A 24,356-nucleotide genomic window follows, 5' to 3' on the forward strand; every position below is an offset into this window, starting at 1 on the left:
CAAACGACAGATCCCACAACTGTAGCACGTTTATCCAGCCCAGTCAGCAACCGATCTCCACATTCCATAGGCCATCCGTCTCCAGGACCTCCACTTAGATCCTATCCCTTCTACTTCATTTTCCCAACTCCCTGAGTAAACATGTGGATTATCCCTCTGTGGGATCAGACCCCTGAATGGGCAGAAGTGTTCACACCCTCCCCGTTAAACATTTACTTTTAGCTTAAAAAGTGAAGAATATTTCAGAAGCCCATACTGGTGACTGCATGTGAGAGACCCCCTGTGGTGATGGCTCCTCTACGTCTACTGTCCCCATCCACACAATGAGACTAGTGTGGCAGTTAGAACAGTGGCTTAAGGCATCGGAGATATTAACAGGATTTAAAGAACTTACATTTACCTTTAGCAATCTCTTGTCAGGCCTTATGAATACATAAGTTCCAACCAGAATGTCTTCCTCTGCTTACTGTCACTGAATAGAAACATTGATTCCTGAAGCTGAACACTTTACAAGTGACATTAGGGCACATACACTACCATTTGGGGTCATTTAGAAATTTCATTATTTTTGAAAGAAAGCTTCATTGAAAAAAAATGGGCCTAACATTAAATGAATCAGAAATACACTCTATACATTGTTAATGTGGTAAATGACTATTCTAGCTGCAAACGTCTCGTTTTTATTGCAATATCTACATAGGTGTATAGTCGTCCATTTCGAACAACCACCACTCCAGTGTTTTAATGGTACATTGTGTTTGCCAACTGTATAAGAAGCTAATGGATGTTTAGAAAATCCTAGAAAACCCTTGCACAAGTATGTTAGCCCAGCTGAAAACGGTTTGGCTGATTTGAGAAGCTATAACATTGACCTTCCTTTGAGCTAGTTGAGAATCTGGAGCATTACATTTGTTTGTTCTATGAAACTCTCAAAATGGCCAGAAAAAGAGAACTTGTGTGAAACTCGACAGTCTATTCTTGTTCTTAGAAATGAAGGCTATTCCATGAGAGAAATTGCCAAGAAACTGAAGATTTCCTCCAACGGTGTGTACTACTCCCTTCAGAGGAGAGCACAAACAGGCTCTAACCAGAGAGGAAAGAGAAGTGGGCACCCCGCTGCACAACTGAGCAACAAGACAAGGACATTAGAGTCTCTAGTGTGAGAAATCAACGCCTCACAGCTCCTCAACTGGCAGCTTCATTAAATAGTACACGCAAAACGCCAGTGTCAACGTCTACAGTGAAGAAGCGACTCCGGCATGCTGGCCTTCAGGGCAAAGTGCCAAAGAAAAAGCCATATCTGAGACTGGCTAATACAAGGAAAAGATTAATATGGGCAAAAGAACACAGACATTGGACAGAGGAAGATTGGAAAAAAGTTTTATGGACAGACGAATCAAAGTTTGAGGTGTTTGGGTCACACAGAAGAACATTTGTGAGCGCAGAACAACTGAAAAGATGCTGGAAGAGTGCCTGATGCCATCTGTCAAGCATGGTGGAGGTAATGTGATGGTCTGGGGTTGCTTTGGTGCTGGTAAAGTGGGAGATTTGCACAAGGTAAATGGGATTTTGAATAAGGAAGGCTATCACTCCATTTTGCAATGCCTTGCCATATCAAGCGCTGTCCACAGGGTTGGAGCCAATTTCATCCTACAACAGGACAATGACCCAAAGCACACCTCCAAATTCTGCATGAACTATTTAGGGAAGAAGCAGGCAGCTGGTATCCTATCTGTAATGGAGTGGCCAGCGCAGTCACCAGATCTCAACCCCATTGAGCTGTTGTGGGAGCAGCTTGACCGTATGGTGCAACGCAAAAAGTGCCCATCAAGCCAATCCAACTTGTGGAGGGGCAAATGTCTCAAGATGACCTCAGCAAATTAACCGCTAGAAAGGTCTGCAATGCTGGAATTGCTTCAAAGGAGCATTCTGTGACCATAGCAAAGTGTGAAGGAGAAAATTATTCTAATAAAAACCATTATTTCTAACCTTGTCAATGTCTGGACGATATTTTCTAATCATTTTGCAACTCATTTGATAAATAAAAGTATCATGGAAAACACAAGATTGTCTGGGTGACCCCAAACTTTTGAATGATAGTATAAACTGACGAGCAAGCAAATCTCTAATAAAACACAATAATAAGATTGATGGAACTGGTGCTCCATGCTGGAAAGTCTGCATCCTTTAGAGCCGTGGACTCCGCTCTACGTGCATTGGTCCGATAGTCTTAGAGCAGGGATGGCAAACAAACACAGAGGGCCAAAATGAAAAACTTGGACAAAGTCGGGGGCCAATCAGTATAACAGCCCCACATAGTCCTCCATACAGTATAACGGCCCCACATAGTCCTCCATACAGTATAACGGCCCCACATAGTCCTCCATACAGTATAACGGCCCCACATAGTCCTCCATACAGTATAACGGCCCCACATAGTCCTCCATACAGTATAACGGCCCCACATAGTCCTCCATACAGTATAACGGCCCCACATAGTCCTCCATACAGTATAACGGCCCCACATAAGGGTGGTGGTTCTGCTGTCGGTGGCCATATGCAACCACCAGATTTGGCCCACGGGCAGGAGTTTGACACGTGTGTCTTAGAGCAAGGCCAACTCCTCACATATGGAATAAAAAATAGTTGCATCATTAACCTGCCTAGGTGAGTATTACAACCCACAACCTCAGATCTTCACAATAATCAAGAGGATTTATGGCAAAATTGAGAGGAGCCTTTAAGTTCTTTTCGCTCAGCAGTGGTTTTCATCTTGATACTCTGCCATGCTGCCATTTTTCCCCAGTGTTTTTCTTATGGTGGAGTCATGAACACTGACCTTAACTGAGGCAAGTGAGGCCTGCAGTTCTTTGGATGTTATTGTGGGGTCTTTTGTGACCTGTTGCATGTGTCAGCCGACCACTCCTGGGAAGGTTAACCACTGTTCCATGTTTTTTCCATTTGTGGATAATGGCTCTCCCTGTGGTTCGCTGGAGTCCCAAAGCTATTAGGAATGGCTTTATAACCTTTTCCAGACTGATAAGAAACAAAGTAATTGATATCTATTTGTTCCTGAATTTCTTTGGATCACAGCATGATGTCTAGCTTTTGAGGATATTTTGGTCTACTTCACTTTGTCAGGCACTTCTTAAGTGATTTCTTGATTGAGAACAGGTGTGGCAGTAATCAGGCCTGTGTGCGGCTAGGGAAATGGAACTCAGCTTCCCAAAGATGTGATAAATTAACTGTGGTTTATCTCTTTTCACACAGGGCCCGGTAGGTTTGGATTTCTTTTTCCCTTAATAAAGACCTGCATTTAAAAACTGCATTTTGTGTTTACTTGTGTAAAGGGGGCAAACACATTTTCACACCACTGTATGTAAGTACTTGGATAAAATTAAAAGTAATTAACCAGATTCATCATGGGTTTGTAGCAAACAAGTCATACCAGACTCATCTAATTTCCTTTTATGATGGAATCACTGACTGGGTGGATCAGGGAAATGCTGTAGATATAGTATATCTTGACTTCAGCAAAGCATTTGATATAGTATCTCACACCATCCTTATTGAAAAAAAATGACCAAGTATGGGATTGACAAGGCTACGGTTAGGTGGATTCATAACTGGCTCAGTAATCGTACTCCAAAGAGTGGTAATATATGGTTGCACATCCAATTGGAAGAGTGTTTCCGTTGGAGTACCACAAGGCTCTGTCCTGACCCCAGGGTTGTTCAACATATTTATAAATGATCTAGATAAGGGAACTGAAGGTAAACTAAACACATTTTCAGATGATGCAAAGCTAGAAGGGATAGCTAACACTAGAGAAGACAGAGAAAGGATTCAGAAAGATCTAGATAAGCTTGGACAATGGGCAGCAACTAAAAGAATGATATTTGACATGGAGAAATACAAGATTCTACATCTGGGTAAGAAAAACTAAAATTACATCTACAGAATAGGAGGAATAGAACTAAGCAACAGCACGGGTGAAAAAGACTTAGGTATACTAATAGATCACAGACCGCACAGGAGTCAACAGTGTGATGCAGCAGCAAAAAAGGCAAAGCACAGTTCTGGGATGTAGTAACAGAAGCATACAGTCTAGATCACGGGAAGTCATTATCGCACTTTACTCCTCTTATCAGACCTCATCTGGAATACCATGTCCAGTTTTGGGCACCACATTTTAAAAAAGACATAAGAAAACTGGGGCAAGTTCAGAGACGAGCGACCAGAATGGTGACCAGTCTGTAAACCATGTCCTATGAGGAACGGTTACAGGATTTGGGAATGTTTAGCTTGCAAAAAAGAAGACTGAGAGGAGACTTAATAGCTGTCTACAACATCTGAAGGGATGTTACAGTATAGAGCGCACATGGCAAACTCTGGCCCGCAGGGTGAGTATATTTGACCTGCGATGCCAGTCGGGGCCATTATACTGCATGGAGCACTATGCAGGGCCATTATATTGTATGAAGGTTGGAACTCTACTTTGTCCAAGCTTTTAATTTTGTCCCTCAGTATATTTTGAGTTTGACGTTCCTGGTGTAGAGGGATCATCGTTATTCTCATGTGGACATGGAAACACGAGAAGCAATGCGATGAAACTGACAGGGAGAAGATACAGATTAGATATTAGAAGACACTGTATGACAGTGAGGTGATCAATGAGTGGAACAGGCGGCCACGAGAGGTGGTGAGGTCTCCTTCAATGGAAGTCTTCACACAGAGGCTGGACAGACATCTGTCTGAGATGATTTAGTGAATCCTGCTTTGAGCAGGGGGTTGGACACGAGGACCCTGTAGGTTTGACACTAAAATTATAGGATTCTATGAAAGTGTGTGTTATCTGACAGGTGGGCGTGTACTTCTGTGTGTTACTGACCAATCTTAAGAAGGCAGCAATTGTCATGGGAAGAGGTGTAAGGACACAGCTGGGCAGAACAGCTGAGCTTAGAAGGGTTTGTAATGTGATGCAGCTATCAGCTCTCCTCCTCCCATAGCATCGTCACCTCTGCTGTACTGCCCCTCCCCCACTGTCCGGGGATATGTCAGAATCACACTTGTGTCTGCTGTGCTCCGGCATCTTGTACTCGTGCCGCAGTAAGATCAGGCTGTGCGATCCCACACAGGAGTAACCGGCCTGGTCTGACTCCTCCTGTGTGAGACACAATGACAGCTCTGATGTCACTGCAGAGCCAGTACAAGACGCCTGAACACAGCAGAAATAAGTGTGATACTGACACAGCACAGCAGAGCTGACAGGAGGAGCTGATATAATAATTTTTATTTATATAGCGCCAACATATTCCGCAGCACTTTACAATTAAGTGGGGACATGTACAGACAATAAATTCAGTACAAGGTAACACAGTGTAACAGTTACATTAGGAGTGAGGGCCCGGCTGCTCGCAAGCTACAATCTAACAGGAAATCGGGGGACACAATAGGTGATAAGTGCTTGTTATGTCAGGTCCAGCCATTATAATAGGGATATAAAGTTGCAGGATCCGGTCATCAGCCAGTATGTACAAGTGTAGTTATCGTGTGCATGGAGGGTGTGGAGACAGAGGAAGAGGAGGGAGCAGATTCTGAATAGTATTTAGGAGGGGACAGGGGAAAGTTAGTTTACTGGGTATTTGAGGTGGTCGGCTTGTTTGAAGAGATGGGTTTTTAAAGCGCGCTTGAAGATGTGGGGGCTAGGCATTAGTTGGATCGTCTGGGGTAGAGCATTTCAGAGAACTGGTGCAACACGAGAGAAGTCTTGAAGACGGAGGTGCGAGGTTCGGATTATGGGGGATGTTAGTCTTAGGTCATTTGTAGAACGGAGGGTACGTGTAGGGCAATAGAGATGAGAGAGGAGATATAAGGTGGTGCAGAACTGTGGAGAGCTTTGTGGGTGAGAGCAATGAGTTTATATTGGACCCTGTAGCGAATGGGTAAACAGTGTAATGACTGGCACAAGGTGGAAGCATCGGTGAAGCAGCAATGTGACACAGCTAAACTCAGCTGCACCGCTCCCTCCCACAGGCGGCAAGAGCAGGAAATCAGAGCTGAAAATTTATTTTGCTCACCCACCTATCGGCCAGCAATCACAGGAAACATGGTGCTCAGGAGCACCAGGGAGGGTCGGTCCACACAGAAGGTCCCACTCAAGCAGGGCTATGGAGTCGGTAAGCCAAACCACCAACTCCGACTCCACAGCACGAGGACTCAGTACTGAGCATGTGCAGAGCGTGCAGCACAGACTCATCTCAACTAAAGGCCAAGATCAGGAACACAACAGACATTTATAGGACATTTCACAAGTTTCTCAAATTGTTAGGCAAACATTTACAGCACGTCCTGCATTGTACTACTGCACCCAATGTATTATACATTTTAGGAGTCGGAGTGGGTCCAATTTATACCAACCGTCTCCGACTCCGCAGCTCTGGGTCCCAGGACAGTCGGGTCCACCACGTGTGAAGATAAAAGCAGTGTGTATCAAAATGGCTGAAAACATCTTCACCAGTGAATATTCCAGAAAAAGATTACACAAGAAGCCTAGAAGACGTGGAAGGGCAACGCCGCAGCCTGGCGGGGGGGGGCCGCGGCCAAAACTACACAGCCTGGCGGGGGGGGCCGCGGCCAAAACTACACAGCCTGGCGGGGGGGGGGGCGCGGCCAAAACTACACAGCCTGGCGGGGGGGGCCGCGGCCAAAACTACACAGCCTGGCGGGGGGGGGCCGCGGCCAAAACTACACAGCCTAGCGGGGGGGGCCGCGGCCAAAACTACACAGCCTGGCGGGGGGGGCCGCGGCCAAAACTGCACAGCCTGGCGGGGGGGGGGGGCCGCGGCCAAAACTACACAGCCTGGCGGGGGGGGGGGGGCCGCGGCCAAAACTACACAGCCTGGCGGGGGGGGGGGGCCGCGGCCAAAACTACACAGCCTGGCGGGGGGGGGGGGGCGCGGCCAAAACTACACAGCCTGGCGGGGGGGGGGGGGGGGCGCGGCCAAAACTACACAGCCTGGCGGGGGGGGGGGGGCGCGGCCAAAACTACACAGCCTGGCGGGGGGGGGGGGCGCGGCCAAAACTACACAGCCTGGCGGGGGGGGCCGCGGCCAAAACTACACAGCCTGGCGGGGGGGCCGCGGCCAAAACTACACAGCCTAAAACTACACAGCCTCGCGGGGGGGTGCGGCCAAAACGACGCAGCCTCGCGGGGGGTGCGGCCAAAACGACGCAGCCTCGCGGGGGGGTGCGGCCAAAACGACGCAGCCTCGTGGGGGGGTGCGGCCAAAACGACGCAGCCTCGCGGGGGGGTGCGGCCAAAACGACGCAGCCTCGCGGGGGGGGTGCGGCCAAAACGACGCAGCCTCGCGGGGGGGTGCGGCCAAAACGACGCAGCCTCGCGGGGGGGTGCGGCCAAAACGACGCAGCCTCGCGGGGGGGTGCGGCCAAAACGACGCAGCCTCGCGGGGGGGTGCGGCCAAAACGACGCAGCCTCGCGGGGGGGTGCGGCCAAAACGACGCAGCCTCGCGGGGGGGGTGCGGCCAAAACGACGCAGCCTCGCGGGGGGGTGCGGCCAAAACGACGCAGCCTGGCGGGGGGGTGCGGCGGCCAAAACGACGCAGCCTGGCGGGGGGGTGCGGCGGCCAAAACGACGCAGCCTGGCGGGGGGGGGCCGCGGCCAAAACGACGCAGCCTGGCGGGGGGGGCCGCGGCCAAAACTACACAGCCTGGCGGGGGGGCCGCGGCCAAAACTACACAGCCTGGCGGGGGGGCCGCGGCCAAAACTACACAGCCTGGCGGGGGGGGCCGCGGCCAAAACTACACAGCCTGGCGGGGGGGCCGCGGCCAAAACTACACAGCCTGGCGGGGGGGGGGGCCGCGGCCAAAACTACACAGCCTAAAACTACACAGCCTCGCGGGGGGGTGCGGCCAAAACAACGCAGCCTCGCGGGGGGGTGCGGCCAAAACGACGCAGCCTCGCGGGGGGGTGCGGCCAAAACGACGCAGCCTCGCGGGGGGGTGCGGCCAAAACGACGCAGCCTCGCGGGGGGGTGCGGCCAAAACGACGCAGCCTCGCGGGGGGGTGCGGCCAAAACGACGCAGCCTCGCGGGGGGGGTGCGGCCAAAACGACGCAGCCTCGCGGGGGGGGTGCGGCCAAAACGACGCAGCCTCGCGGGGGGGGTGCGGCCAAAACGACGCAGCCTCGCGGGGGGGTGCGGCCAAAACGACGCAGCCTGGCGGGGGGGTGCGGCCAAAACGACGCAGCCTGGCGGGGGGGTGCGGCGGCCAAAACGACGCAGCCTGGCGGGGGGGGGGCCGCGGCCAAAACTACACAGCCTGGCGGGGGGGGCCGCGGCCAAAACTACACAGCCTGGCGGGGGGGCCGCGGCCAAAACTACACAGCCTGGCGGGGGGGCCGCGGCCAAAACTACACAGCCTGGCGGGGGGGGGCCGCGGCCAAAACTACACAGCCTGGCGGGGGGGGGCCGCGGCCAAAACTACACAGCCTAAAACTACACAGCCTCGCGGGGGGGTGCGGCCAAAACAACGCAGCCTCGCGGGGGGGTGCGGCCAAAACAACGCAGCCTCGCGGGGGGGTGCGGCCAAAACAACGCAGCCTCGCGGGGGGGTGCGGCCAAAACAACGCAGCCTCGCGGGGGGGTGCGGCCAAAACAACGCAGCCACGCGGGGGGCCACAATTCATAAAACCTCTCTTTTCCAGGACTTCGTCTGTCTATCATCAGGACCATTAATTGGAACGGTCTCTTCTGGAATTGTGATGTGAATCCCATAATCTATAGAACATCCACACCTCCCCTGGACCCTCCTACCTCATCCCAACCATTCACCTGTCAGACCCCCCCATACCTCCCTCCGCCTCACCTGCCAGACCCCCGCCCCTCCGCTTCACCTGCCGGACCCCAGCTTCACCTGCCGGACCCCCGCCCCTCCGCCTCACCTGCCAGACCCCAGCTTCACCTGCCGGACCCCCCCACACCTCCCTCCGCCTCACCTGCCGGACCCCCGCCCCTCCGCTTCACCTGCCGGACCCCCGCCCCTCCGTCTCACCTGCCGGACCCCAGCTTCACCTGCCGGACCCCCGCCCCTCCGCCTCACCTGCCAGACCCCAGCTTCACCTGCCGGACCCCCCCACACCTCCCTCCGCCTCACCTGCCGGACCCCCGCCCCTCCGCTTCACCTGCCGGACCCCCGCCCCTCCGCCTCACCTGCCGGACCCCAGCTTCACCTGCCGGACCCCCGCCCCTCCGCCTCACCTGCCGGACCCCCGCCCCTCCGCCTCACCTGCCGGACCCCCGCCTCACCTTCGATGGAGATGACGTGCTCCCGGATCTGGTTCTGCAGAGCGAGGTCGTCCACGCGCTCGATCAGGTCGTAGATGGCGTAGATATTGGGGTGCACCGACTCGAACCTCTGGATCTCGGCCCTGATGGCCACAGAGTTGGGCAGCACATACTGGGGGGCACCGGGGGGCTGCGCTGCAGACCCTGCCCCAGAACCAAACTGGGGGACGGTACCGAATTGGGAAGGGACGGGGGCTCCGGAGACGGACACCTGGGAGGTGAGGGACGACTGGGGGCTGCCGGACAGGCCGGACGGAGGGAAATTCATAGCGACGACGGAGAACACGGGGAGAATGAATGAAAGGACGGATGACGGGGCTGCTCGTCCGCACGGGGGGCCGGGGAGGGGAGGAGGCCCCGGGACGGAGGGAGGGACGTGTCCGCTACTGCCGCTATCTCCGTTGATAATAACGGAGCCTCCGGGAGCGCGCACTCCCACACACAGAGCGCGCCCACCCGTCCGCGTCACCGCCTGCGTCACCGCGCCCCCCCAGCCGCACTTCCGGTCACAGCGGCGGCCCCTCAGCGGCGACACTTCCGGTCACAGCGGCGACCCCGACACCGAGTGCGACCCCCGGATATCACACCGACCCCGTATACAGCGCGTGTATAACACCGACCCCCGTATACAGCGCGTGTATAACACCGACCCCCGTATACAGCGCGTGTATAACACCGACCCCCGTATACAGCGCGTGTATAACACTGACCCCCGTATACAGCGCGTGTATAACACCGACCCCCGTATACAGCGTGTGTATAACACCGACCCCCGTATACAGCGCGTGTATAACACCGACCCCCGTATACAGCGCGTGTATAACACCGACCCCCGTATACAGCGCGTGTATAACACTGACCCCCGTATACAGCGCGTGTATAACACCGACCCCCGTATACAGCGCGTGTATAACACCGACCCCCGTATACAGCGCGTGTATAACACCGACCCCCGTATACAGCGCGTGTATAACACCGACCCCCGTATACAGCGCGTGTATAACACCGACCCCCGTATACAGCGCGTGTATAACACCGACCCCCGTATACAACGCGTGTATAACACCGACCCCCGTATACAGCGCGTGTATAACACCGACCCCCGTATACAGCGCGTGTATAACACCGACCCCCGTATACAGCGCGTGTATAACACCGACCCCCGTATACAGCGCGTGTATAACACCGACCCCCGTATACAGCGCGTGTATAACACCGACCCCCGTATACAGCGCGTGTATAACACCGACCCCCGTATACAGCGCGTGTATAACACCGACCCCCGTATACAACGCGTGTATAACACCGACCCCCGTATACAGCGCGTGTATAACACCGACCCCCGTATACAGCGCGTGTATAACACCGACCCCCGTATACAGCGCGTGTATAACACCGACCCCCGTATACAGCGCGTGTATAACACCGACCCCCGTATACAGCGCGTGTATAACACCGACCCCCGTATACAGCGCGTGTATAACACCGACCCCCGTATACAGCGCGTGTATAACACCGACCCCCGTATACAGCGCGTGTATAACACCGACCCCCGTATACAGCGCGTGTATAACACCGACCCCCGTATACAGCGCGTGTGTAACACCGACCCCCGTATACAGCGCGTGTGTAACACCGACCCCCGTATACAGCGCGTGTGTAACACCGACCCCCGTATATAGCGCGTGTGTAACACCGACCCCCGTATACAGCGCGTGTATAACACCGACCCCCGTATACAGCGCGTGTATAACACCGACCCCCGTATACAGCGCGTGTATAACACCGACCCCCGTATACAGCGCGTGTATAACACCGACCCCCGTATACAGCGCGTGTATAACACTGGCCCCCTGTATACAGCGCGTGTGTAACACCGACCCCCGTATATAGCGCGTGTATAACACCGACCCCCGTATACAGCGCGTGTATAACACCGACCCCCGTATACAGCGCGTGTATAACACCGACCCCCGTATACAGCGCGTGTATAACACCGACCCCCGTATACAGCGCGTGTATAACACTGGCCCCCTGTATACAGCGCGTGTGTAACACCGACCCCCGTATATAGCGCGTGTATAACACCGACCCCCGTATACAGCGCGTGTATAACACCGACCCCCATATACAGCGCGTGTGTAACACCGACCCCCGTATACAGCGCGTGTGTAACACCGACCCCCGTATATAGCGCGTGTATAACACCGACCCCCGTATACAGCGCGTGTATAACACCGACCCCCGTATACAGCGCGTGTATAACACCGACCCCCGTATACAGCGCGTGTATAACACTGGCCCCCTGTATACAGCGTGTGTGTAACACCGACCCCCGTATATAGCGCGTGTATAACACCGACCCCCGTATACAGCGCGTGTATAACACCGACCCCCGTATACAGCGCGTGTATAACCGACCCCCGTATACAGCGCGTGTATAACCGACCCCGTATACAGCGCGTGTATAACACCGACCCCCGTATACAGCGCGTGTATAACACCGACCCCCGCATATAGCGCGTGTATAACACCGACCCCCGTATATAGCGCATATGACACCGGCCCCCTGTATAAAGTACGTGTATAACACCGAACCCCATATACAGCACATGTGTAAAACCGAACCCCGTATACAGCACATGTGTAACGCCGACCCCGTATACAGCATGCAAGTGTGTTTTCCAGTGGCACAGGCTTGTGATAAATTTACACATAGCTGAGGAAGATTTAGTCCCTGGCTTCAAAAGAACTCAGAGATCTGCAGTCGGGCTGGCGCCAATGCGAAATATGGAATATCTGAAGTTCCATACATCCGATAATAATGGGGCCCATATTTTTAGTGGCAGGATCAGCTAAGGAACAATACGCATCTTTTTCCGTATCTGTAATCCCCTCCGGGAGCGTGGCGCAGAAGTACCAGAATAACAGACCACATCTATGTCATATGTGGTCTCTACAGAAGGGTAAATTCATAATGGAAAATATGGTATCACTTTTGGGCTTCTGTGATCAACATGTGAGAAATTATCGCAGAAACCAGATATTCTAATAAGTATGAAGGCTGGAGCCCAGCCCACATGATGTCATCACAGGGGCGTGTGTGGGCAGGTCTCTCCCTTCAGCATAAAAGACACAGCCGAAGGGGGGGTCAGTGTTCATTGGGGGGGGGGGTTATAGAGACTATAAGCAAAGGATCACGTTCGATAACGGTCAAATTGGGGTGCCCCCCCTCCAGCTATACTGAGTCGTCTCTGCAAACTTTATAGTAAGTATCTTCTTTAATCCTGTTTTATTTGTGTAACTGTATATTCGCGCACACACGATCCCGATTACTCACTACGTAGCTATCGGCAAGCAAGCAGAGATCGTATGGCGTCACACCTCTGAATTCCAGCACATGGAATATGTGTATATGCCCCCATACGGTTACTGCCAGCTTCACTATAGCCCAATTATTATTATTCGCTGCCACCACTGACCCAATTTGAAATATACTACAGGTCGGGATGGACGCCTGCGTTCTGGTAGCGTCCAACCCCTTCAGGGGAGGGAACGATTAAATAACAAAAGAAACTGAACTATTGTGAAGACCCGTGGTCTTCCGTGGACATAATGCTACTCAGACAACACAAGGTGAGGGTAAAACAGCGTGGCAATACTTTATTAAAACACAAGGCGGACAATAAGCACACAGAACTGTCCCAGTAAATACCCAAGATAGTATAACATTACACAGTCTCACCCTTCCGCTGACCCGCCTGGGCTAAAACAGCTGCGACTTTGGAAACTTCCAGGACCAACTACGTCAACTAGTGGCCCCCGGCTTCTGGCAGGCCCCTACAGAGAGGCTTTATTGGCAAGCTTAGGAAGCTAGCTGTCCATTGAGGTACAAGACCAGGAGACCTGAGGGCCCCAACCTGGCCTCTCCGAGAGTTTCCATGGGGCCAGATGACCGGAGGGTTCCAATCTGGCTTCTCCAAATGTCTCCGTGGGTTGCAGGCGACCGGTGGATCCCTCCTGGCAACCCCAAACAACATCCATGGGGCCAGGTGACGACTTTGTCCCAACCTGGTCTCCCCAAAATGTATCCATGTCTCTCTAATGGTTAATGGAGCAGATCTGTATCTTTCCAGTCACGGCCGTACCCTTAGGCTAGAATCATACATAGTTATACATAGTGTGAGGTTATACATAGTTTATAAGGCCGAAAAAAGACAAGCGTCCATCCAGTTCAGCCTATTTCTTGTGCATTGCAGCTATTCCGCAGCGTTGATCCAGGGGAAGGCAAAAAAACCCCATGCGTTATAGGCCAATTTACATCATTGAGGAAAAATTCACTTCCCGACTCCAATCTGGCAGTCAGATTAAATCCCTGGATTAATTAACTATCACTAAGCATAAGATGTAATTTTATTGTTCTCCAGAAAGGCGTCCAGGCCTCTCTTGAACTCATTAAGTGAGTTGGACATCACCACTTCCTCTCCCAGAGAGTTCCAGAGTCTCACGGCTCTGACCATAAAGAATCCCCTTCTATGCTGGTGCAGGAACCTCCTTTCCTCCAGACGCATAGTGTGCCCCCTCGTCTTTGTCACCATCCTTGGTATAAACAGGTCATGGGAGAGATCTCTGTACTGCCCCCTCATGTATTTATACATGTTTATGAGGTCTCCCCTGAGCCTTCTCTTTTCCAACGTAAATAGGCCTAATTTTGACAACCTCTCTGGGTATTCTAGTCCCTCCATTCCCTTTATTACCTTAGTCGCCCTCCTTTGTACCCTCTCTAGCTCCAATATGTCTTTCCTGAGCACTGGAGCCCAGAACTGTGCACAATATTCTAAGTGCGGCCTTACCAGCGCTTTATACAGAGGAAGAACAATGTTCTCATCATATGCCCCTATTCCTCTTCTGATGCATGCCATGACTCTATTTGCCTTCGCAGCTGCTGCCTGACACTGGGCACTCCAATTAAAATTGCTGTTAACCAAGACGCCCAGGTCCTTCTCCATGTCAGATTTCCCCAACGGTTTCCCATTTAATATGTATGGGTGACTGCTGTTTTTCTTTCCCATGTGCATGACCTTACATTTATCGGCATTGAACCCCATTTGCCATTTTTTGGCCCAACTCCCCAATTTATCTAAATCCTCCTGTAGCTGTGCCCTATCCTCATCTGTATTAACTACTTTACAAAGTTTAGTATCATCTGCAAATATTGCTATTTTACTATGCAACCCTTCCACTAGATCATTAATAAATATATTAAATAATATAGGGCCCAAGACAGACCCTTGAGGCCCCCCGCTAGTAACCCTGACACCCCCTGAGCTTACTCCATTGATAACCACCCTCTGCTTTCTATCACTCAGCCAGCTATTTACCCACTTGCACACATTATCCCCCAGACCAGCATTCTCATTTTATAGACCAACCTTTTGTGTGGCACGGTATCAAACGCTTTGGAGAAGTCAAGGTCTACAACATCCACTGACTCTCCCCGGTCCAGCTGTGAGCTCACCTCCTCGTAGAAGGCGATCAGGTTTGTTTGGCAGGAGCGATCCCTCATGAATCCGTGAGGGATCATATAGAATTCAAATCTGTGTCTCTTTGGGTAATGCCTGCAATCCATTCATTCTTGTAAAGTCTTTCTGATGTTCCTTGATTCTGCTTCCCAAGTCTGACTGCTACAAAAACACATGTCCCTTCTGCTTCTCTGAGCTCAGCCCCCTGAATGGCAGAACTGCTGTCACCCTCCCCCCCCCCCAAAGCTCAGTGTACATTAGTGGAGGTATCTTTCTCAGGTGACCTCATCACCTGGGTTTACAAGTGAGACTCCCTGTGGTGAAGGCTCCCCCGGATCTTCTTTCAACACTTTCACAATGGCCTAGACGATTTTTGAACAATGGTTAGAGGCTCCTGAGATACTAATGAGATTAGTGGATTGCTGGAAACTTTACAAGTTAAATTAGTGTAGATAAACTGACGAGCAAGCAGAACATTAATAAAACACAGCCAGCAAATCTCTAATAAAACACAATAAGGTATTTCTCTAGGATTAACAAATCTAATTGTCTGGCTTTTTAAGATTTTACGCTGTATCGTTACATTGCTCCCCCAATCTTAATTAGACAGACATGATAGGATCCCAATCCTCTTTCTCCACTTATTGAAGACAGTCCATCAGCATGTCTTTAAGCACGGACACGAATGTAAGCAGTCTCACCTTCATGAGAACAAAACTTTGCGTCATCCAGTTTCCTCAGAGCATATTCAGGGGGGTGTCAGTACAGGGGTAGCACTGCTGCAGCAAGGCATGTCCTCTGAAAGCCAGAGGCGTGTCAGCTCCAGTAAGGGGGGAAATAGGAGAGCAGGGCAGGCCAGGCAGGTGCTGGTATTGGGGGACTCAATTATTAGGGGAACAGATAGGGCAATCTGTCACAAAGACAGGGATCGTCGAACAGTGTGCTGCATACCTGGCGCTCGAGTCCAGCACATCGCTGATCGGGTTGACAGATTACTGGGAGGGTCTGGTGAGGACCCAGCGGTCATGGTGCACATTGGCACAAATGACAAAGTTAGAGGTAGGTGGAGGGTCCTTAAAGATGATTTCAGGGAATTAGGCTGCAAGCTGAAAGCAAGGACCTCCAAGGTGGTATTCTCTGAAATACTGCCTGTACCACGTGCCACGCCAGAGAGGCAACGAGAGATTAGGGAGATAAATAAGTTGCTCAAGAACTGGTGTAGGAAGGAGGGATTTGGGTTCCTGGAGAACTGGGCCGACTTCTCAGTTGGCTACAGACTCTACGCTAGGGACCGGCTGCACCTCAATGGGGAGGGTGCAGCTGTGCTGGGGGAGAAAATGGCTAGAAGGTTGGAGGAGTGTTTAAACTAGGGATTGGGGGGGAGGGTATTCATTTTATAGGTGGGAAAGATAGTGCAGATAGTGACCTGGGCACAAATAAAGAAATTGGGGGTGGGGTTAGAACAGTCAATATAGTAAGAAGGAATAGAGGTACAGAGAGATACATAAAATGCATGTACACTAATGCCAGAAGCCTCACCAACAAAATGGAGGAACTAGAATTAATTTTGTTGGAAAATAATTATGACATGGTAGGGATATCTGAGACTGGAAGACTTCAACTACCCTGAAATACATTGGGGGACAGAAACATGTAGTTCATGCAAAGGTAATAGGTTTTTGACAACTATGAGAGACAATTACCTTTCACAACTGTTTCAGGACCCAACAAGAAGGGGGGCACTGCTAGACCTAATATTAACCAACAGGCCAGACCGCATATCAAATATACGAGTTGGGGGTCACTTGGGTAATAGGGATCACAAACTAATAAGTTTTCATGTATCCTTTAATAAGATGTGTAGTAGAGGGGTTACAAGGACACTAAACTTCAGGAAGGCAAATTTCCAACGGTTGATAGATGATCTTAGTGCAATAAACTGGGACGATATCCTGAGACATAAAACTACACAAAGCAAATGGGAGACATTTATTAACATCCTGAATAGGAGCTGTGCACAATATATAGCCTATGGGAATAAACATGCCAGAAATAGGAGGAAACCACTATAGCTAAATAGAGCTGTAAGGGGCAAAATAAGTGACAAAAAGAAAGCATTTAGAGAACTAAAGCAAGTAGGTAGTGATGAGGCATTAAATAAATACAGAAAATTACATCAATTCTGTAAAAATCAAATCAAGGCAGCAAAGATTGAGGCAGAGAGAATCATTGCCAGAGAAAGTAAAAATAATCCCAAAATATTCTTTAACTACATAAATAGTAAAAAACTAAAAAATGATAGTGTTGGCCCCCTTAAAAATAGTCTGGGTGAAATGGTGGATGAGGATGAGGAAAAAGCCAATATGATAAATTTACACAAGAAAATCGCATGACAGAAAACGTGATCAGTGATAACAAAAATTCTCCAGTAAATGTCACTTGCTTCACCCAGCAGGAAGTGCGGCGGCGTCTAAAAATCACTAAAGGTGACAAATCCCCGGGCCCGGATGGGATACACCCGCGAGTACTGCAGGAATTAAGTAACGTCATAGATAGACCATTATTTTTAATATTTAAAGATTCCATAATAACAGGGTCTGTACCACAGCACTGGCGTATAGCAAATGTGGTGCCAATATTCAAAAAGGGGACAAAAACCGAACTTGGAAATTATAGGCCAGTAAGCTTAACCTCTACTGTAGGTGAAATCCTGGAGGGTTTCCTAAGAGATGCTATACTAGAGTATCTGAAGAAGAATAACCTCATGACCCAATATCAACATGGGTTTACGAGGGACCGTTCCTGTCAAACTAATCTGATCAGCTTTTATGAGGAGGCAAGTTCTGGACTGGACCAAGGAAATGCAGCGGATGTTCTGTATATGGACTTTTCAAAAGCTTTTGATACGGTTCCACACAAAATGTTGATGCATAAAATGAGAACAATGGGGATAGGGGAAAATATATGCATGTGGGTTAAGAACTGGCTCAGTGATATGAAACAAAGGGTGGTTATTAATGGAAAACACTCAGACTGGGTCTCAGTTAACAGTGGGGTACCACAGGGGTCAGTATTGGGCCCCCTTCTTTTTAACATATTTATTAATGACCTTGTAGGGGGCATACAGAGTAATATTTCAATATTTGCAGATGACACTAAACTCTGCAGGGTAATCAATACAGAGGAGGACAATTTTATATTACAGGAGGATCTATGTAAACTAGAAGCTTGGGCTGATAAATGGCAAATGAGCTTTAATGGGGATAAATGTAAGGTAATGCACTTGGGCAGAGGAAATAAAATGTATAATTATATGCTTAATTGTAAAACACTGGGCAAAACTGTCACTGAAAAAGACCTGGGTGTATTGGTGGACGACAAGCTCACGTTTAGTGGCCAGTGTCAGGCAGCTGCTGCAAAGGCAAATAAAATAATGGGATGCATTAAAAGAGGCATAGATGCTGATGAGGAGAAGAAACCAGGGGAGGAGTCCTGAGGAGATAATTTGCATATTCCCACTGCATTTTGGGGTAAGTGAAGAGTCTCTGCGAGCTCAAAGAACACTGGATTTTGGCTGTTGGAGCTGAAAAGAGGACATCGGTAAACCAGGGGAGGAGTCCTGAGGAGATAATTTGCATATTCCCACTGCATTTTGGGGTAAGTGAAGAGTCTCCGCGAGCTCAAAGAACACTGGATTTTGGCTGTTGGAGCTGAAAAGAGGACATCGGTAAACCGCGCGCCTTCTGGCGCGCGCATTTTGAAGCTTTTTTTTTAAGCTTTTTTCACTGTTTTCAGAACATTAACAGTAAGAACATGGAAGAGTCCAGGAGCCATTTGGTGAGCTGCATATCCTGCTACATGTTCACAGACTTGCCAGTGGAAAAGCCAAACTTAACATGCCAGAAATGCAAGCTTGTGTCCCTGTTGGAGGAAAAGTTGCGAAATCTAGAAGAGAGGTTAACTACCTTGAAAATCATTAAGGAAGGTGAAGAGTTCTTAGACAGAGCAGAATTATCTCTTCATGATTCAGAAAGAGAAGAAATTCGAACTGCACCTGAGGAAACAGAGGAATGGAAGCATGTGACCCAGAGAAGCCGGAGGATCGAGAAGCAGTCAGCACCCATACTGCTCAGGAACCAGTACCAGGCTCTCACGCAGGAGAACCATGAAGAAATACAGCAAAATAAGACTTTGCCCACAATGAAGAACCTTGTAAGCCCTCAGAATCCTCCTGGATGGAGAAAGAAGAATGTTGTGAAGAAAAAACGGAGAGTGGTGGTCATGGGGGATTCCCTGTTAAGAGGAACAGAGGCCGCTATCTGCAGACCAGACATAACCTCAAGAGAAATGTGCTGTCTTCCAGGAGCAAAAATTAAAGATGTGTCTGACAGGATATCAAGACTCTTCAGACCTACAGACCACTACCCATTCCTGCTAATACATGTGGGGACAAATGACACCGCAAGAAAGGACCTGGAAACCATCTGCAGTGACTTTGAAGACTTAGGCAAGAAAGTGAAAGAATTGGGAGCGCAGGTGGTCTTCTCATCCATCATCCCAGTGGATGGCCATGGAACAATGAGGTGGAATAAGATTCTACAGGTGAACAACTGGCTACGTCGATGGTGCCGTCAACAAGGATTTGGATTTCTGGATCACGGAATGAATTACCTATACGATGGACTACTTGCTAGAGATGGGGTGCACCTTACGAAGACTGGAAAACATGTATTTGGAAGTCGCCTTGCTACACTCATCAGAAGAGCTTTAAACTAGAACAATGTGGGAAGGGAAGCAAAAGGCCAGAAAAAGCCATACAGCTGACAAATACTATTGAGATCTCTGCTACTGGAAGTGGAAAGGAAGAACAAAGACAAAAAAATCTAAATAATAAAGATATGGGAGGAAGAGAAACCAATCACAAACTAAAATGTTTTTATACAAATGCACAAAGCATGGGCAACAAACAAGGAGAATTGGAAGTACTAACGCAGGAAAAGGAATATGATGTCATTGGAATCACTGAAACTTGGTGGGACGATACACATGATTGGAATAAAAGGCTAAAAGGATACAACTTATCTGCAAGAAACAGACTTGATAAACGAGGAGGAGGTGTCGCATTGTATGTTAGAAAAGCGTATATCTGCACAGAGATTGAAGCTTCAGAGACTGGGAGTTCTGTGGAAACTGTTTGGGTAAGAATACAAGGAGAGAACAACGGAAAGGACACCATTGTAGGCATTTACTACAGGCCACCTGGGCAAGCTGAAGATATGGATGAACTCTTTATGTATCAAATGACCAAGTTCTCCAAAAAATATGACGTAGTGGTCATGGGAGATTTCAACTATCCAGACATTTGTTGGGAATCTCTCTCAAGTAAAGCTAACAGGTCAAGCAAATTCTTATCCTCTCTTGCTGACTTTATCTTCCAAAAGGATGGGAGAAAACAAGGGGATCTGCTACTTTGGATCTAATCCTTATAAACAGGGAGGAAATGGTTGAGGAGGTAAAGGTGGCTGGGACCCTAGGAGGCAGCGATCATGCTATTATAGAATTTTGGATAACTAGAGGAGGAAGACTCAAACTTCAAGGTTAGATTTTAGAAAGGCAGATTTTAAGAGACTCAGAAAGAGAATAGGAGGGATCCAATGGCTGGATGTCCTTAAGGACAAAAATGTCCAGGAAGGATGGGAAATTTTTAAAAATGAGATTCTCAAAGCACAATCATTAACAATCCCGAAAAGTAGGAAGAATGGGAAGCATTTAAGGAAACCAGGATGGATGAACACAGAACTTAAACACATGCTAAAAAGAACGAAAGAAATGTTTATCAAATGGAAAGAGGGAGGCATATCTAAAGAAGATTATAATGCAGTCTGCAGACCCTGCAGGGCACGTATCAGGTTAGCTAAAGCTGACAATGAATTAAGGCTTGCAAGAGATGTCAAAAGCAATAAAAAAGAATTTTGGGGGTATGTCAAAAGTAAAAGAAAAGTCAAAGATGCTATAGGATTTTTACAGGATGAAAATGGAGAAATGGTAAGAGAGGATGTTGAGAAGGCCGAACTTTTTAATTCCTATTTTGCATCTGTTTTCTCTCAGAAAGAAAATGTAACATCAACTGATCTTCACTGTCCTTTCAAAGGAATAGAAGAATCCAAGTTATCTGTAAACAGAAAGATTGTGAGGGAATATTTAGCTAACATAAATGAGTTCAAGTCTCCAGGTCCAGATGAATTACACCCCAGAGTACTGAAGGAGATCGTAGAAGAAATTTTAGAACCACTCTCCATAATCTTTGAAAATTCTTGGAGAACAGGAGAAGTCCCAGAAGACTGGAGAAGAGCAAATGTTGTTCCTATCTTCAAAAAGGGGAAGAAGGTGGACTCAGGGAACTATAGGCCTGTGAGTCTGACTTCTATACCAGGAAAGATCTTTGAACAAATTATTAAACAACATGTATGTAAGTACATGGATAAGACTGAAGTGATGAACCAGAGTCAGCATGGGTTTGTAACTAACAAGTCATGTCAGACTAACTTAATTTCCTTCTATGACAGAATCACTGACTGGGTGGATCAGGGAAATGCTGTAGATATAGTATATCTTGACTTCAGCAAAGCATTTGACAAAGTATCTCACACCATCCTTATTGAAAAAATGACCAAGTATGCAATGGACCAGGCAACTGTTAGGTGGATTCATAACTGGCTTAATGATCGGACTCAAAGGGTGGTTGTAAATGGCTTCACATCCAGCTGGATGAATGTCTCAAGTGGGGTACCACAGGGCTCTGTCCTGGGACCTGTATTGTTAAACATCTTCATCAATGATTTAGATGAAGGAATTGAGGGTAAACTGATTAAATTTGCTGATGACACAAAGCTAGGAGGGATAGCTAATACTAGAGAAGAGAGAGAGAGGATTCAAAAAGACCTAAATAAACTGGAGCAGTGGGCAGCAACCAACAGAATGGTTTTTAACAGGGAAAAATGCAAAGTACTACATCTGGGCAATAAAAATGAAAAAAGCATATACAGAATGGGAGGAATAGAGCTAAGCAACAGTACATGTGAAAAAGACTTAGGTATACTAATAGATCATAGACTGAACATGAGTCAACAGTGTGATGCAGCAGCAAAAAAGGCAAATACAATTCTGGGATGTATTAACAGAAGCATACAGCCTAGATCACGTGAAGTCATTATCGGTCTTTACTCCTCTTTGGTCAGACCTCATCTGGAATACTGTGTACAGTTTTGGGCGCCACATTTTAAAAAAGACATCGACAAACTGGAGCAAGTTCAGAGAAGAGCGACCAGAATGGTGACTGGTCTGCAAACCATGTCCTATGAGGAACGGTTGCAGGATTTGGGAATGTTTAGCTTGCAAAAAAGAAGACTGAGAGGAGACTTAATAGCTGTCTACAAATATGTCAAGGGCTGTCACATTGTAGAAGGATCAGCTTTATTCTCATTTGCACAAGGAAAGACTAGAATCAATGGGATGAAACTGAATGGGAGGAGACACAGATTAGATATTCGAAAAAACTTTTTGACAGTTAGGGTGATTAATGAGTGGAACAGGCTGCCACGAGAGGTGGTGAGTTCCCCTTCAATGGACGACTTCAAACAGAGGCTGGACAGATATCTGTCTGAGATGATTTAGTGAATCCTGCTTTGAGCAGGGGGTTGGACCAGATGACCCAGGAGGTCCCCTCCAACTCTACCATTCTATGATTCTATGATAATTTTACCTCTATACAAGTCACTAGTGCGACCACACTTAGAATACTGTGTACAGTTCTGGTCTATAAGAAAGACATCGCTGAACTAGAGCGGGTGATGAGAAGAGCGACCAAGGTTATTAGAGGACTGGGGGGTCTGCAATACCAAGACAGGTTATTAGAGGACTGGGGGCTCTGCAATACCAAGACAGGTTATTAGAGGACTGGGGGGGTCTGCAATACCAAGAGAGGTTGTTAGAGGACTGGGGGGTCTGCAATACCAAGACAGGTTATTAGAGGACTGGGGGGTCTGCAATACCAAGACAGGTTATTAGAGGACTGGGGGGTCTGCAATACCAAGACAGGTTATTAGAGGACTGGGGGGTCTGCAATACCAAGACAGGTTATTAGAGGACTGGGGGGGGTCTGAAATACCAAGACAGGTTATTAGAGGACTGGGGGGGTCTGCAATACCAAGACAGGTTATTAGAGGACTGGGGGGGGTCTGCAATACCAAGACAGGTTATTAGAGGACTGGGGGGTCTGCAATACCAAGGCAGGTGATTAGAGGACTGGGGGGGGGTCTGCAATACCAAGACAGGTTATTAGAGGACTGGGGGGGTCTGCAATACCAAGACAGGTTATTAGAGGACTGGGGGGTCTGCAATACCAAGACAGGTTATTAGAGGACTGGGGGGGGTCTGCAATACCAAGACAGGTTATTAGAGAACTGGGGGGTCTGCAATACCAAGACCGGTTATTAGAGGACTGGGGGGTCTGCAATACCAAGACAGGTTATTACACTTGGGGTTATTTACTGTGGAAAAAAGAAGGCTTAGGGGGGATCTTATTACTATGTACAAGTATATGAGGTGACAGTACAAAGACCTTTCTACTGATCTTTTTACTCTGAGGCCAGGGACAAGGAGGCATCTTCTACGTCTGGAGGAAAGAAGGTTTAATCATAATCACAGACGGGGATTCTTTACTGTAAGAGCAGTGAGACTATGGAGCTCTCTGCCGCATGATGTTGTAATGAGGGATTCACTGCTAACATTTAAGAAGGGCCTGGATGCCTTTCCTGAAAAGTATAATATTACAGGTTATATATACTAGATTCCTTGATGGGGCGTTGATTCAGGGAACTAGTCTGATTGTCGTATGGAGTCGGGAAGGAATTTTTTTCCCCAATGTGGAGCTTAGTGTTTGCCACATGTTTTTTTTTTTTGCCTTCCTCTGGATCAACATGTTCGGCTATGGGGTGAACTAGATGGACTTAGTCTTCCTTCAACCATAACCCCTTTCTGACTTGTGACCTAATAGTATGTCATGGTGACCTGGGCCGATTAGACCAATGACGTACTATTAGGTCATATGGCGATCGCCCCGCACACAAGGTCTGCCGTGGCTTCCCGGATGTTGCCATGACGACCCGATGTCATCATGACAACATCCGGGTCACCAGACAGCAGGAAGATATTTTGGTCATGCGCAGTACATGACCAAAGTATCTTCTGCATCTGCAGCGCTGACAGCCTGTATAGCACAGGGATGGTGCTGCATCCCTGTGCTATACAGGGGATCAGAATAAAACAAGTGAAAGTCCCAGAGTGGGACAATGTTTAAAAGTCCAAAAAGCGTTAAAAAATGAAAAAAAAAATTGTAAAAATATTTTTTTTTTAAATAATCCACCAAAAATAAAATTATAATGTACCCATCAATAAATATTATTATG

The 24,356-nt window shown here is 48.6% G+C and overlaps 1 protein-coding gene across 1 annotated transcript in view; it reads right to left on the reverse strand.

Moving 5' to 3' along the window:
- AGAP3 (ArfGAP with GTPase domain, ankyrin repeat and PH domain 3) overlaps window positions 1-9,881 on the reverse strand; it is a 447,006-nt gene extending 437,125 nt beyond the window's left edge. Inside the window, exon 1 of the mRNA XM_073677119.1 lies at window positions 9,329-9,881. Coding sequence (XP_073533220.1) covers window positions 9,329-9,635 — 307 coding nt within the window. The 5' untranslated portion in view covers window positions 9,636-9,881. The remainder of the gene's footprint in view (window positions 1-9,328) is intronic.
- Between the last annotated feature and the right edge of the window lie 14,475 nt (window positions 9,882-24,356).

The sequence above is a fragment of the Phyllobates terribilis genome, unplaced genomic scaffold (genome assembly GCF_046119375.1).
Source record: "Phyllobates terribilis strain yellow unplaced genomic scaffold, ASM4611937v1 Scaffold_4__5_contigs__length_816908805, whole genome shotgun sequence".
Classification (NCBI taxonomy): Eukaryota; Metazoa; Chordata; class Amphibia; order Anura; family Dendrobatidae; genus Phyllobates; species Phyllobates terribilis.